This window comes from Sebastes fasciatus, chromosome 12 (genome assembly GCF_043250625.1).
Source record: "Sebastes fasciatus isolate fSebFas1 chromosome 12, fSebFas1.pri, whole genome shotgun sequence".
NCBI lineage: Eukaryota > Metazoa > Chordata > Actinopteri > Perciformes > Sebastidae > Sebastes > Sebastes fasciatus.
Genome location: NC_133806.1, coordinates 10,749,746 through 10,764,401, shown reverse-complemented (window position 1 = coordinate 10,764,401; position 14,656 = coordinate 10,749,746). Strand labels below are relative to the sequence as shown.

General features: G+C 42.0%; 1 protein-coding gene across 1 annotated transcript; it reads right to left on the bottom strand.

Annotated features, from left to right (window-relative positions):
- Positions 1–10,136: 10,136 nt before the first annotated feature.
- On the bottom strand, positions 10,137–14,101 carry pou3f1 (POU class 3 homeobox 1). Its single transcript, XM_074653069.1, has one exon. The coding sequence runs from the start codon at positions 13,998–14,000 to the stop codon at positions 12,843–12,845; it is 1,158 nt and encodes a 385-aa protein (XP_074509170.1). The 5' UTR covers positions 14,001–14,101; the 3' UTR covers positions 10,137–12,842.
- Positions 14,102–14,656: the final 555 nt, after the last annotated feature.

The following is a 14,656-nucleotide window of genomic DNA, read 5'->3' as shown; positions in this document are numbered from 1 at the left end:
TTCACCACCATCCCCCCTCAGCATCAATGGATCACCTTTTATCTATATATGCAAGTAACGCAAGCTGATTGGTGCGAGAGGGATTCACATGACGCAGCTGCGTCAATCATATTTGAATTAAAGGTCTCATTGATAACATTTTTATGTAGACGAATATTTTTCAAAAATAATACATCAGCAGAGCTTTTTAGAAAGGTGCCCAATAAAAGTATGGCTTTTCCTGAAAAAAATAACGATTTTGAATGAATCATTTTAAGAATTTTGGCGGGTCCAAAATAAATGTTTTGTTTATCTCTGTGGAAGATATCTGACGTTTGGTTCCTACTTCTAACATGGCTTGTGAGCCAATAGTAAAAGGACGTGTTGGTATCATGTGATATCTCTGGGTCGTCAGTTAGTGCATAAAACAGGATAAATGGCTGAGATTGACGGTAAGTGCCATGACTTGTTATGAAGTAAATGCAATGGAACAAGGGATGGACAATGCTACATCTAGTGGCTGAATGTTATCAATGTTATCAATGGCACCTTTAAGTGAATATAGAAGCTTTACAACAAAGATCTGACTATTTTAATTTATCGCTACAATACGGAAAAAGTATTTAGATTCTTTACTTAAGTAAAAGTAGCAATACCACCAGGAAAAGTACTCCAATACTGCATACAAAATTTGACTTGTGTGAAATACCAACCTGATTTTTGCGTGTCATTTCAGAGTTAACTTTGTGAAACGGCTTTTTGTGTCATTTAACACCACGTCGTTACCATGAAACGGTCGTGGTTATGTTTAGGCGACAAACTACGGTAACGGCCACAGTTAGGTAACAAAATCACTTAAGTTAGGTTTAGGAAAAACATCACGGTTGGGCTTAAAATAAGTATGTAAACTGTGTAAAATATGTACGTAAACAATATAACTTAAGTACGGAAAACATGTCACAAACATCACTAACGTAACGTCAAAATAACTCAACGAGACTGTGGGACACAAACACCGGTCTCCTGGTTGAAAGTCCTGTGTTTGTTTGACTCATCCACCTCCCCTCCCGCCCGCCATAAGCGGTCTTTCTCACTTTTTATACTACGTCACTAGCTCTGAGCGTAGCACATTCACGCAGATGCGTCAGTACAGACTACATGGCGTTAAAATGACACGCCAAAAGCAAGAACGGTGTAGTGATTGAATGCAAAATGACTTCAAAATTGTCATATCATTCATACTCCATTTGGTGAGACTGGGCTGGAAAGTACAAAGTACTGAAGTTAAAGTATTAAAAGTAAACGTGCTGATTATGCAGAATGGTATCTGCCATTGCTACATTATTAAATATTGTAACATTATTATTAATGTTATCACTGATGAATTAACATATAAGCAGCAGTGGTCAAAGTGGAGATGATAACTATTTTTTATGTTGGGTGTAGTTTAATCCATAAAATAGCATAAGTTTTCTGAAATGTAACTATAATTATGAAATCAATGTACTAGTGTAAAATTACAATATTTGAAGAGTAGATGTATAAAATAGCAAAAACAATTAAATATGTGAGTGCAAATACACCTTAAAGTTGTGCTTCAGTATTATTTGAGTAATTGTATAATGGTTACGATCCACCACTGGTTGCTGACTCGTACAGAAAAGTGACAAAATAACCTCTGCATCATCCAGTGGGATATGAAGGGTCAGGATTTGAGGAGAGCGATAGATTCCCCTACCCCTTCCTTTGCCTGCCTACCCATGGGTCATGAGTCTTTACCCCAACAAAGGACCTGTCACCTCTACCCATCATCCCCTCATCCCCAGGCCCCTTGACTGTGACTGAGGAGGGTTACCTAACCTCGTCTGACCACTGCAGGGAGAGCAGCAGGTGGACACACAGACAGACAGACAGAGAGAGGCAGATTAGAAGGAAAGAGACAGAGAGAGTGGATTGTTTATTTGCCCCTCTACATAGGGAGTAAAGCATAGGGGAGATGGAGAGAGGGGTGTAGAGAGGAGGAGGAGGGCTGTGGGTGGATGCAGCATCTGGCTGATATGCAGCCGTGTACTGAGGCGATGAGGCGCCTCCAGCCCAGGAGGAGGTAAAGGGGAGTTTGTGTGAGGCCAACACAGATAGCCAAATAGATAGACAGTGACAACAATAGCCTCCTGTAGCCCACAGCTCCAGTCATTCACACCGCTGACAAACTCTCTCGACCATATCATTCTGTGAGCTTCCCTTTACATCTCACCTAAAAACTTTGCTCATCCTTCGTTCAGTTTTAAAACAAAAAAAATAATTAGTATCCATCATGAATAAAGACGAACCGTCACGTACAGGGAGGGAGATCACTGCAAAGACAGGTCAGGACGCTGGCTGACCTTTTGTCTTATTTAAAAATCAAAGGGGTGCTGCTGCCGGGCCCGTGGGGGAATAGAGGTGGGTTGGCTGGAGAAGCCAGGGTTAGCGGGGGTGTCTGGGTGCTAATCCATGGGACCATCGATGACCCTTGACCCCTGGGGGCAAAGGGTTGGGCTCTGCCGAAATGTGTCTACAAAAGTCAGGCCTTCCCTCTGCTCTTCAGGCAAGCCAGACCCTCCAGAGCCCTCCTCCCTCCCAGTAATGATTTATAGGGCAGGGTGCGATCGACACACGCTCAGCCCTAGGGATGACCCTAAATGGTAGTTTTGACACCACTGAGAGACGGGGTTAAAGGTGATCAATAACAAGCCACTGGAGGAGGAGAGACAGAAGGACAGATAGAGCGAGGTGGAGAAAGGGAGGTGGTAGATGAGGAGGAGGAGGAGGAGGGAGCAGCTCTTTTTAATTGGCCTCTGCTCATTACCCGGGTCTTTGTAGACCATCGCCTCTTTTGTGCATGTCCCGGCCTCTAGCTACAGGGCACATATGTGTTGGGGTTTAAGGTGTTTTCGCTCGATTCTTCTTGAGCTGACCTCAAAATGCGGCGCTCTCAAAAGACTGGTTTGAAGTTTGACCTGAAAGCGACTCAGAACTAGAAGAATCCTATGAAACCGCATGCTCGTCTCAGAAAAACTGTATGATGAGGGCTCCTGCCAACTCTTACTCTACCTCCCTTTTCATTCTCCCCTTAATCTTATCCTTCATGGCACTCTTTTTCCTATACTATATACAGTATATATGGTACCCACTATTCCTCTCATTCAACATGTGTTTTCATCATTGAAAGTCTTTGACACTGGATCAGTAGCAATGTTTCATAATACATGCAGTACGTACTCCCTCTCCTACCAATGGCGGCCCCAATTCCAACAAGCTCTCATCCCAACTCATCACATGCTGACGTTTTGTCAGACCCCTTAAACAAAAACACTCGCTTAGATTTAGGCAACAAAACCACTTAGTTAGGTTTAGGAAAAAAACAACATGGTTGGGCTTAAATTACAACGCTTTTACAGTGCAAATGTGCCTTGACGTTGTAAACACGGGACACGAACGATCAACTGATTGTAAAGTGAAAGTTCAGCTTAATGCGAGGGACAAAAACAGCCTTGTGTTTGTTGGACACATCCACCTCCCACCTGCCCTGCGTGACTCTTTCACTCTTTAAACTACGTCACCACAGTCACTCCCGGCGCACTTTTTCCTAGCCTTTACTGTTGCCGCGATTGGGTTTGCATTGTAGCCCGGTGCGTCTCATGCCGCTGCAAAAGGGTGCCTTGTGCGGCACTATCGAACGCCGACGGCCATGACAAAGCAGGGAATGAGAACGGGTTGCTAATTCTCATCATAAATGTATCCTGCATATGTGTTTGTATGTTCAAATGTCTGCTCATACCCATCCTTATGTGTATCCCCATTTCTGGATGTCTAAGTTTGTGTGCATGGGTGTCTTCAAATCGACACAGTCTTTCGTCTTTCATTACACCTCAGTATCTTACTGTTTCAATATTTAGTGGTAATATAACACATCTTAAACCTGCATTACGCAGGAATGTTTTTGGCATCATTGGGCAAAAATTCCATAATAACCTTTCAGCATATTGTAATTCAAGTGTTCTGAGAAAAAACTAGACTTCTGCACCTCCTGAAAATCTAGCCTGTGACGGAAGACTTTGACCAATCACAGGTCATTTCAGAGAGAGCGTTCCTATTGAGCGTTCCTATTGGCTGTGCTCCGGCTGGTGGGCGGTGCTTGGTATTTCCTCAACTGAGCTCAACATGGCGAACGGGTCACAAACTTTCACATTTTTACAGCTAAACAGTACACTACAAGATGTTTCTGAAAACATTTGAGTTTGATCGGAGTTCGTGAGTTCGGACTTTTTGTTTTCCTCCGGTCTGTGAAATCTTGCAGATGCCATTATGAGCACCGGAGGACACAGAGGCACATGATTTTTTTTCAGATTACCTGTCTCATTCACTACTGTCTGGATATAGTGACCGTTTTATAAAAATAACTTTTTTTCAATCATATTTGCTACAATTCTACCCACTGCAGCTTTAACTGTGCAAAAAGTGACCTCTGACTTTTAGGCAAATTATATTCAACATATTTCTCACATTTGTAATCTTTCTTAAATAAACAGTAAGTTCTCAATTTTGGCTTTTGCCAGATTTCTGCTGCCCATGATTGTCTGTGGGCCAGTTTCTTTAGTGTATCCTCCCAATGCTAGTACTGAGGAGAGAGATGCTTAGTAGTGAGTAACACCCCTTCTACTTCTACTACACACACACACACCAGCAGTCTCAGAGTATCTCTCAGAAGTGAGCTGATTAGGCCTAAGACTGGGGACTGCTTTGCCTAATCATATCGCTGCATCCAAATCATCTGTGTACATTTCTAATTACACAGTGGCACGCGGTGTCCTTGAGCACAGTGGCAGGTCTCCATTTCATCTCTGTGCTGTGTCTACCCCCCCTTTACTTGCCTTATTTTTTTCCTCCTCTCTCCTCTATCCTTATTTATTTATTTCCATCAGCCTTATCTTTGTTGTTGTTGTTTCGGTTGACTGTGCGCTGAGCAACAGCACTCATTTGCCCACCGATCTTCGTCCTTTGAACTCAGCATCGCAGGGCAAAGCCGACTGTCGGGGGCAGTGCGATCATCTTTGATGATCTGTTTATTGTCCGGCTCCAATTTGCAGGGGTTCACAATATAATATCCATTCCGGCATGCATAACGCGAAGGATCAGTCACGGGTAAAGGACTACAGCAAAGAATATTGTTTGAGTTTGGATTATAGGGCTGGCACACAAGCCGTGTAGAGCAGAGGTGGAGCTTCCTCAGTTACTTTTGTACTGCCAAGATCGTCCTTTGCTATCCTTTTCCTCGATTGTCCATATGTCTTCTTAAAGTAACAATAGAGCTGCACGGGGTATGCAGGAAGATCATCTTTCAGCTGCCGTGCATATACATTTGTGAACGCTGAATAGCCATGTTTTTTTTTCTTCTTCTTTTTGAATATCCTTGATGAAGGAAGGCCATCGCAGTTTGCTCTAGGGTTAGATGACCTTCCTATTGTTTATCTGTGTGTCTCTCTACTGCAAGGTCTTATCTTTGCTTTTACTCTCCGCACTGAACCTTGTTATTGCAGTCAAGAGGCATTGCGGTGCCTTCGCTACAGTTGACAAAAGCCAAACTTGAAGGTGAGGAGAGGGGACAACCTTTAACATGGGAGTGCCATGTCCTCTTAAGCGCAACAATTAACTTTGCAACCTTGTGCAGTAGTTTAAAAGACCTCCTCGGCGCCTGTGCTGTGTGATTTCAGATGTGTCATCCTGAAAAGACTAAAAAAAAAAAAAATAGAACCATTATTATTTCTGCTTTGTTTGGTTAGTGCGCTATCCCTAATACCTTGGGCTATTTGCAACCTTTTGTCAGACATCCTACAAAATGAAGGCAGCACAGATGATTGCATTTATCTTGTCTTTCCCGCTCTGCTCTTATCACCTGTTAAGGTTGTCACAGCCATTGTTTAATCCCAACCAGCTCGCCGAATCAGTAGTAATTGCTGCCGCTGAACGCCTCTAAAGTATGACTTTCTTCTCATTGTGTGCCACCAACGGTAACATCTATGTGCTGCTGCCTGGAGGCAAGTTCCTGAGATATTAGTTCTCCACTCTCAGAACTGTTAGTCACACTGACAGACACCTGAGGCGATATAAAATGTCCCTCAAAGCCATGAAAGAGGGAGACGGGCTACTTCTCTTCTTCAAAACCTCAGAGTGAGGAGCAAAGAGATGCGGAGGGGTGGGGAGAGCTGCACTTAAACCCCTCTCGCATATGGGGGCCATACCTTGGAGTAGACATGAAGGGGGAACCCATATAGCTACAAGGCCCAGTATCATAAATAACACAAGACTTCTCCTCTCCCGTCTCCGTCTCCTCCAGTTCACTGCTGGAGTGTTTCATATGGTAACTAGGTGTTCACTGTGTGGCCACATTGTTGCCCATCTTTCAAGTGGCTCAGAGGAGGAAACCTTGAGGTAGGGGAAGAGAAGGAATTTTTGATGACAAAATGCATTATTCTGTTCTTTTTTCCAGTCTCCATCCCCTCCCTCTCTCTGCCACTCACTGTGGGAGTGGAGTATTTATTACATAAACGGTAAAAAGAGGAGAGGAGAAGTCGGCTGGAGGAAGAGGTAGTAATAGAGAGTAAGAAAGCTACAGGCTCTTTCACCTGTCAGGTTAAAAGTGTGGGTTGGATGGAGGAATGAGTGTTTTTTTTCTCCTCCACACTCTATCTACAGATTATTATGTATGTATATTGTAGATGGCCTCTCTATGCAATTTAATCAGTGTCGAGCATATCTCAGTATTGAGCCAATAGAACTTTAACATCACCTGCCATAAAATAAAAAAGGATGCATCTATTAAAGGAGAAAGTGTATTTTAAACCTGCTATGACTTATTAACACAGTGTAAAGGATGCACAGTATTTTTTCATGTGCTTTTTTCTTGCCATCTGTCGCATCTGTCAAGCTAATAAACACTTTCTAATACTAAGGTATACATTTTTATATTTAGCAATAAATCATGTACTAATATATTATAGATCAGTAATATGTATTAAGGAATTTTTTTGGGTTGCCAGGTTATGGACTTGCACTTGCAGGATGTTGGGTATTAGGTAGTGAGTGAAACATTAATTCAACTGATTTTATTTTTATATAGCGTCAAATCATAACAGAAGTTATCTGAATACGCTTTTCATAAAGAGAAGGTCTAGACTGTACTCTATAATTTATAGACCCAACAAGAGATCCCCCAGATGCAACAGTGGCAAGGAAAAACTCCCCTTTAGTAGAAACCTTGCCGCCCGCCCAGAGCCACCCGGCGGCCATCTGCCTCGACCGGTTGGGTTGAGAGAAAGAGAAATAATATGTTGTTAAATAATTTGTAGCTGAGGTGTTCCCGACCAAGTATAATAACTTTAGTTTTGTCTGAGTTTAACGTCAGGAAAATGCAGGTCGTCCAGGTTTTTACATCCTTAGGGAATCCTTGAAGTTTAGCTAACTGGTTGGTTTCGTCTGGCTTGATCGACAGATATAACTGGGTATCATCTGCATAACAATGAAAGTTTATGGAGTATTTTCTAATAACATTGCCATTACTAAAGACTTCTTTCACTACAATAATCGAATAAGTCTGGAGATGTTAATGGGTGTCTTTTGGTCCTGGTGCTCATAATTTATTTCCCCATGTGTAGGTGATCAAGTTATCTATTGGAGGGAGATTTGATTTGAATTTGAGAGAGCAAAAGACAAGTGCTGCTGGAGGAGAACATACGCAAACCCAAGGGGTATTTCAAAGCCTGGCAACTCAAAACGTGTTCTTACAAATGGCTTATTACTAATCTATAAAGCAGCCATACATTATTTATTGAACATTAATAAAGCCATTAACAATATATAAACCCCTTAGAGCAGGCCTTATTAGAAAGTGGTACCCAGAGCTACAGGCTGCGCTGCCTATCAGTATCCTGGCTCTACAGCATCATCCCATGTCTCTGTACATGAGGATGATCTGGAATCCCAAGAATCCAAACCAAGTAAATTATTCAGCCGCTCCCATTATTTCCATAATTGCCAGCATTGTAGTGGTGTTTGTAATGTCATTAATAACAGGCGTCGGCGTATAATACGCTTAATGTTATTTATCTGTTGGCAGATAGCTTGATGCTGCTAATCCTCATTCATTTGCTGTGGATCAATGCAAATCCGCTAGCGTGAGTGAAATCCCTCCTCCCCCCCTCCTGGAGCCGATGGTTCCTAATGTATTTTCCCACCATTAACCAGCCATAATCCCTGCTAATCATCACTAATCCACATCTCCTGTGTGTGACGATACTTCCATGATGAAGGAGGCATCGTGTTCATGAGCGCCCGGGCACTGCTGAGGCTGGAGCTCCTCTGCAAGTGCTGCCGAGGGCCCACTCAGTGTAGGAGAGCAGACTGCTGAGAGGGGGAGAGGAGGATAGGAGGGAAGGGTGCACTGTGGTGATTCGTAGGTCAAATAGCTGGGTTTTGCTGTTTTGTGATGAGTTCTGCTCATGTATTATTGATTTATCGGCATAATGGAGGTTGTGTCCCCCCATACGGCACAGAATAAAAATTGCATATCATCAAATCATAACAGTTGGTAGCAGTCACCACAATCTCTCTTGTCTGGTCAACTGTGGACTCCTTCTGTTTCCCCATCTATGTCCACTCTGTAGGCCTCTGTGTTTTTGCATTGCATTTCAAACTATTTCTATTGGCCACCTAGAGGGCCTCTGTGATCTAAGTGTCTGTCCTGATGCCGGGAGGTTTGATTTTAAACTTTTAAAAATAGGGACCTGGTATCTTTCTGCTTGACTCACTGCGGTGAAGAAGTGACAGACTGAGGACTCTAGTTAACAGGGGGGCAAGGCTATACTTGTGCACCTGCACAGAAACAACAGTTTACCTCCAGCAGTGTCGTATAACTCAACCCAAAATGAGATTTATTATCTATTATTGCTTGATATTTGACATGAAAAGGAAAACACAACTTAGTCTCTGTTATAAATCTGCCTGTCTGCATGCCAAAGTGTCCTCGAGTGAAACATTGAATGCCGAGTTGCTCCCTGGGTGCTTTACAGCAGCCCCACTTTTCCTACAATGCTTAGGATGGGTTAAATGCCGAGGTCAAACTTCATGTATGCACCTGTATGTTTATGATGATTCTAATAAAGTTTAGGTTCTAATAAAATTTAAATGAAACTTGCAAAAGGTGCAAAGGTGCAGGATACAGTATTTGAGCAGGTGGAATTATTAGTCATGCATGTTTGAGCTGTGTGTGTTTTACAGAAACAGACACAAACTAGTGAAATGATGTTGAAAATGATTTTCATATTATTTGTATCGTTACATTTTTTGTTGTTGTTATTATTGGCAATTTCTATCAAACTTTGAGGTAGGGTATTATAGCTTTGATGTTGCAGTACCTGGATTTATCCAGCAGGGGGAGCCTGTGACCTGCTGTTCGCTGACTGTTGCTTTGCTCCCTAATGTTGGCCTCCTCTCCCTCAGTTTGACCACCTCAGCCAGTGCAAAGACACTTTTTTCCACTTTCATCACAGCAGCACAAAGGTCCGGTTTTAAAAAACGCCAGTCTTCACATTACATCTTACGTATAGTTATTTTAACACATGTAATCCTAACACATGACCGCACACACATTCATTTTAAAAGCAAAAAAACGCAAAATGAAGAATAGTATTCGTGGATATTGAGTGTCAAAAGATGTGTAAATGGCATAGAAATTAATAACAGTCTGTCTCCAAAATCTGACCTGAGTTTTCTTTAGAAACTGAATGCTACTCCAAAACTTTGCGCGTTGGTGTTATGACGCATGACGGCACACTTTCACTGAGGAAAGTAGTGGACTAATAAAATATAAAACTATTTCAAATAACTTGCCCCCTAATAATAAAAATAACAGCCTGTGAATATGGACACGTTTAGCTTCTTCAACAACTTGAACATTGAAAGCTTCGCACATGTAGAATGTGGAATTTAGAATGTAGAATGTTCGTACATGTAGCTTTTCACGGTGGTTTTCAAAAAGTATAAAATGAAACAGTAAATGTTTTTTTAGAAGTAATTAAAATCCAAAACACCTGCACTGAATCTCTCCATAAACCTTTTAAGCTGTATTATAGTCTAACATGTAGTCTAGATCATGTAAATGTAGAAACAATGCGCACTGCCGCTGTGGCCCGTGGGATTGTGCGTAAAAACAGAAGGGGCCTAACTTTAAGACTGCATTTAATGTATGATTTAGAGAAATTTAATATTTACTTAGGTGCTAAATAACATTAAAATATGTTGCCTGTGAATGCAGGCCTGTCTTGAGTCCTATTAAACTTTAGGGCCTGCCGTTTTTTTTGTTCATCCTTTATGTGTTTTCTCTCTCTATCTTTTGGAAAAGAGGCAGATTTTTTTGCCTGCAGGCACCTCTTGTCTCAGATCAAAGATTCGTCACAATCCGCCTTTTAACCGCTTAAAACATGACAGTGATGATGGTTTATATAAGGAAAACTGTTCCATATGATTGAAAGGGGGCCTATTAAGGCTACTACTATACTAATAATAATGATAATAGTAGTAATGATAATAACCACTCAATGAAAAGACAATAATTCCGTATTGATATTGCACAATTTAATACTGCGATTATTACACAAAGATGTGAACAACGTCAGAGACTGTGTGAACTTAGCAGGGAATGCCTGAGGTAAAATACTGTTGTCTATTCCCTTTAACAGCACATGTAACACAGCTTCTGATTGAAACGACCCCCTGTTACATAACCAATCACTGCTATTCCAACTTTATGATCAGGTTTATCTGGTTTTGCCTGGTGATGCCACAGCAGACAGCAACAAAAGGACGAGTGGTTTTGGATCTTAATGAAGACAAAAGACCATTTCTTGTATATATGTTTTATGTAAGTAATAAAATATTACTATAACATAAATATAAATGTGACTTTGCAGTCTACATTTAGCAATCAACATACAACCAATGTAGTAAACAAAAAAGAAAAACATACTGAAAATCCACTGCAACATAACCATTAACAGAGCCAAACAAAAAAGCTCCAAACACGTTTAAGAAATAAATATATATATATAAATGGTCAGATTCATAAATGAAATCATATTAAAATATCTTCTTGGAATTAGTAAGTGTACAAAACTGCCCGGAAAGAAACAAAAAACAAAACAATATCTCAGAACAAATACAAGTTTACATATTGGACATATTTACATATCGGAAATAATCCTGGCAACATTTTCTTCTAAAATCTTTTTTTTTTTTTTTAACTATTATTATTTTTTCTTGAAAAAAAAAATCCCTCATCTGTATTGAATAGCACACTGCTTTTAGGCTTTTTGGACTGGTCCAACATTGAGAAACGACACACAAACGCATGAGATTTTTCAGATTTCCTTTCAGGTCAGAAAAAAATAAATATATCCAAAGTTAAGTCCCTTTTCATCGCTTCCCCCTTATTAAGGAATTATTATTTTCTTTTCTCCGAATCCAGCGTTTTAATATAATACAGTGGATTTATGGGGACAAAGGAAAAACGGTGTAACCAGATTGAAACATCTAAAAACACAGAGGAACAAAAAATAAAAAAAATCATGTACAGGCGTGATATTCCGACATGGGGCACTGAAGTTACCTGAGTTATTATTACTTTTCGTTTCGTTTTTGTCATTTGACCAATCTCTCTTGAAATGTTTGGAATACAACAGGATTATCAGGCAGTGAGCAGTGTGAGCTGACAGCGCTCTGTGGTGACAACCAGGAAACCTGTAAACATGGGATTTATTGTGTTTTGAGCCTATTGGAGATCAGCTCCTCACAATTTTATTAACAAATATAAAATTGCAATAATAATAATATCAACGAAAGAATAAGTGCTCCATGCAAATAAAACAATAATTTCAAAACAATAACCCCCCCCCCACAAATAAAAGAAAATTCCCCTTTTAGCGTCTGGTGCTGTAATGTCGACGTGGTCAGCTGCAAAGCTTTAAATATGTTTTTTAAGGCATGCAGTCAGAACTTAAACGTCCTGTTGCATTGGACATTTTTTTTCTGAAATGTGTCTAATTATGAGTGTTTTTTCGGGGTGCCATAATTTCCATCACTTCTCCACCATCAACTCCCAAAACTAGAGGCTGCTCTGATGTGTTTACAGTAGCAAATAATGACAGAAATCATAAGACATAGTCTGCAGAGAAAAAAGAGAGACACTGAAAGTTATTTTTCCAAACCAAAACATCACACTCAATATAACAAAGAAAGTATACACTAATATTCAGAAATCTGGTTAATCAGTTTTTAAGCCTGAAAAAGCAAAAAAATGTTCATTCAGTGTATTATAATCTCCAGTGTTGATCAGGTTTTTCCAGGCAACCACCTCGTTCTGGTGAGCGCACAACAGTTCATGGTTACACCAGGAGGAGATGGCCTCAAGTTGCCACATTTAATTACTCCCCCATTTGAAACAGCCATGGGGGTATCAAATTTTACTTTATCTGCCTTCTCCTCCATATAATTTTGGTAAATAAAGATCTTTGTTTCACTTTAAATGGAATCAGTAATATTTTTTTGTCCTTTTTTTTCTTGATTTTTTTTTTCTTATTAACATTTTTCCCCCTCTTTGCCATCTATTTGTTGGACATCTCCGAATACTATAAGGGTTCAACTTTTTCCACATGTCTCTTTTTCTCTCAGGAAAAAACAAAAGCCAAACTTAAATACTGTAAACTCCATTAGTCCCTTTTCCCCTTTTTTTCTATCCCCCACCTAAATGCTCGGATTGTTCATGAAAACAGTCACTGTACAGGACTCTGTAGTGTGCGGTGTAGAGGAGGTGTCTCTGCTTGGGAATAAACGTCCTCCATATTCGGGTGAGGGACCCCAATGGGTGTCATTCTTTTCTCTTTTTGTCTCCTGTTGCAAAACCAAACGCGCACAACCTCTTTCTCCAACTGCAGAGTGTTGGCTAAACTGGTGATTTCGTGCGCAGACGGCTTTGGACACTTCAAGAAATGATTTTCCAGCGCCCCTTTCACCCCAACTTCAATGGAGGTCCTCTTCTTTCGTTTCCTGCCCTGCGCTGCAATCTTGTCCAAATTGGTTGGACTGCCCGTGTTGGAGTCCGTCTCCTCCAGCCACTTGTTTAGCAGCGGCTTAAGTTTGCACATGTTCTTGAAGCTGAGCTGCAGCGCCTCAAACCTGCAGATTGTGGTCTGAGAAAAGACGTTTCCGTACAGGGTGCCCAAGGCCAAGCCCACGTCCGCCTGCGTAAAGCCCAGTTTGATCCGGCGCTGCTTGAACTGCTTGGCGAACTGCTCCAGGTCGTCGGAGCTGGGCGCGTCCTCGTCCGAGTGGTCCTGATGGTGGCTGCCGAAAGCCTGCTGATGGTTGGGCGACTCCATCTGGTTGTTGTTGTCGTGGCTGCCCGACTCGTCGTGGAGAGGGTCCCGCATGATGGCGTGGTGCAGAGAGCCCGGTTGAGGGCTCAGCATCGCGTTGAGGTTCGTGTATCCAGGCTGCGAGTACACCAAGGACTGGTGAGTGTTGGACGCTGCCGGGGACAGCGGGGACAAGTGGTGGGTCGTGGTTTGCGCCCACGAACCATGGTGGGTACTCTGCGTCTGCTGGTGCACCAGGTGAGATCTGTGATGGAAGCCGGAGCTCAGGTCCTCTCGGGTAGTCACTTGGCTGGCTTTGCTGTGCTCCTGCTGTCCGATGTGGGTGCCGCCAGTGGACGTCCAGTCGGTGTTGGACGTGGGCAGCCACTGGTGGTGCGTGAGGCTCATCGGGTGTCCCGTGTTGGTGGCCGCGAGCCCTTGCAGGTACTCGTGGTGCATCATTTTCTGCACCTCTCTGTAGGTCGTCCCCTGGTGCATCCTATCCGAGTCCGGATGCATGAGCGGGTTGGACGGTAAGGAGTTATTCCGAGGAATATACTGAGCTGTTGTCGCCATGGCTCCTGTACTTCGAAAACTGACGAGCGCTTCGGAGGGTCTCCAGGCTTTAGAGCCCACAAAAAAACACGCAACAACCTGCTCTGGGAGGTCTTGGTGGAAAAAAAAGAGCGAAGACACGCCTCCACCGACGCTTGTTATTGGCTCCTCTTCTGATTCAAGCCCACTGGGGACATATTCAATAGGAGCAGGGGTTTTCAGAGCATGCATGGATATAAAGCTCCGATCTTACATATGTTATAGGAAAAACACATGTTTCTATTTATTAAATGTCTCTTTGAGTGTTTTTAACAGCACTCATGTCATTGCGTAAAACCTGTGCGTAAAAGTAAATTTTTTTTTTTTTTACAATTCTCTCCAAAGAAGGTGATTTGATTAGGTTTCCCTTCACTTTAGGTTGGTTGTTTTGCAAATAACCACGTGGGGGAGTACGGAGATCTTTTTGAAGGGTTACCCAAAACCCCCCTCCACCACCTTTATAATAGGTCACTGATGATTATAGCGCTCCTCATTTTAAATAGATTATAAGGCGGCGAGATGCTCCATGCAGCTCTGCAGCCGCCCACGCGACCAGAGAGAGGCGTGTAAAATACGCGCCTGTTCTGTGATGTGCGTGTGTGTGTGTGTGTGTGTGTGTGTGTGTGTGTGTGAATGCT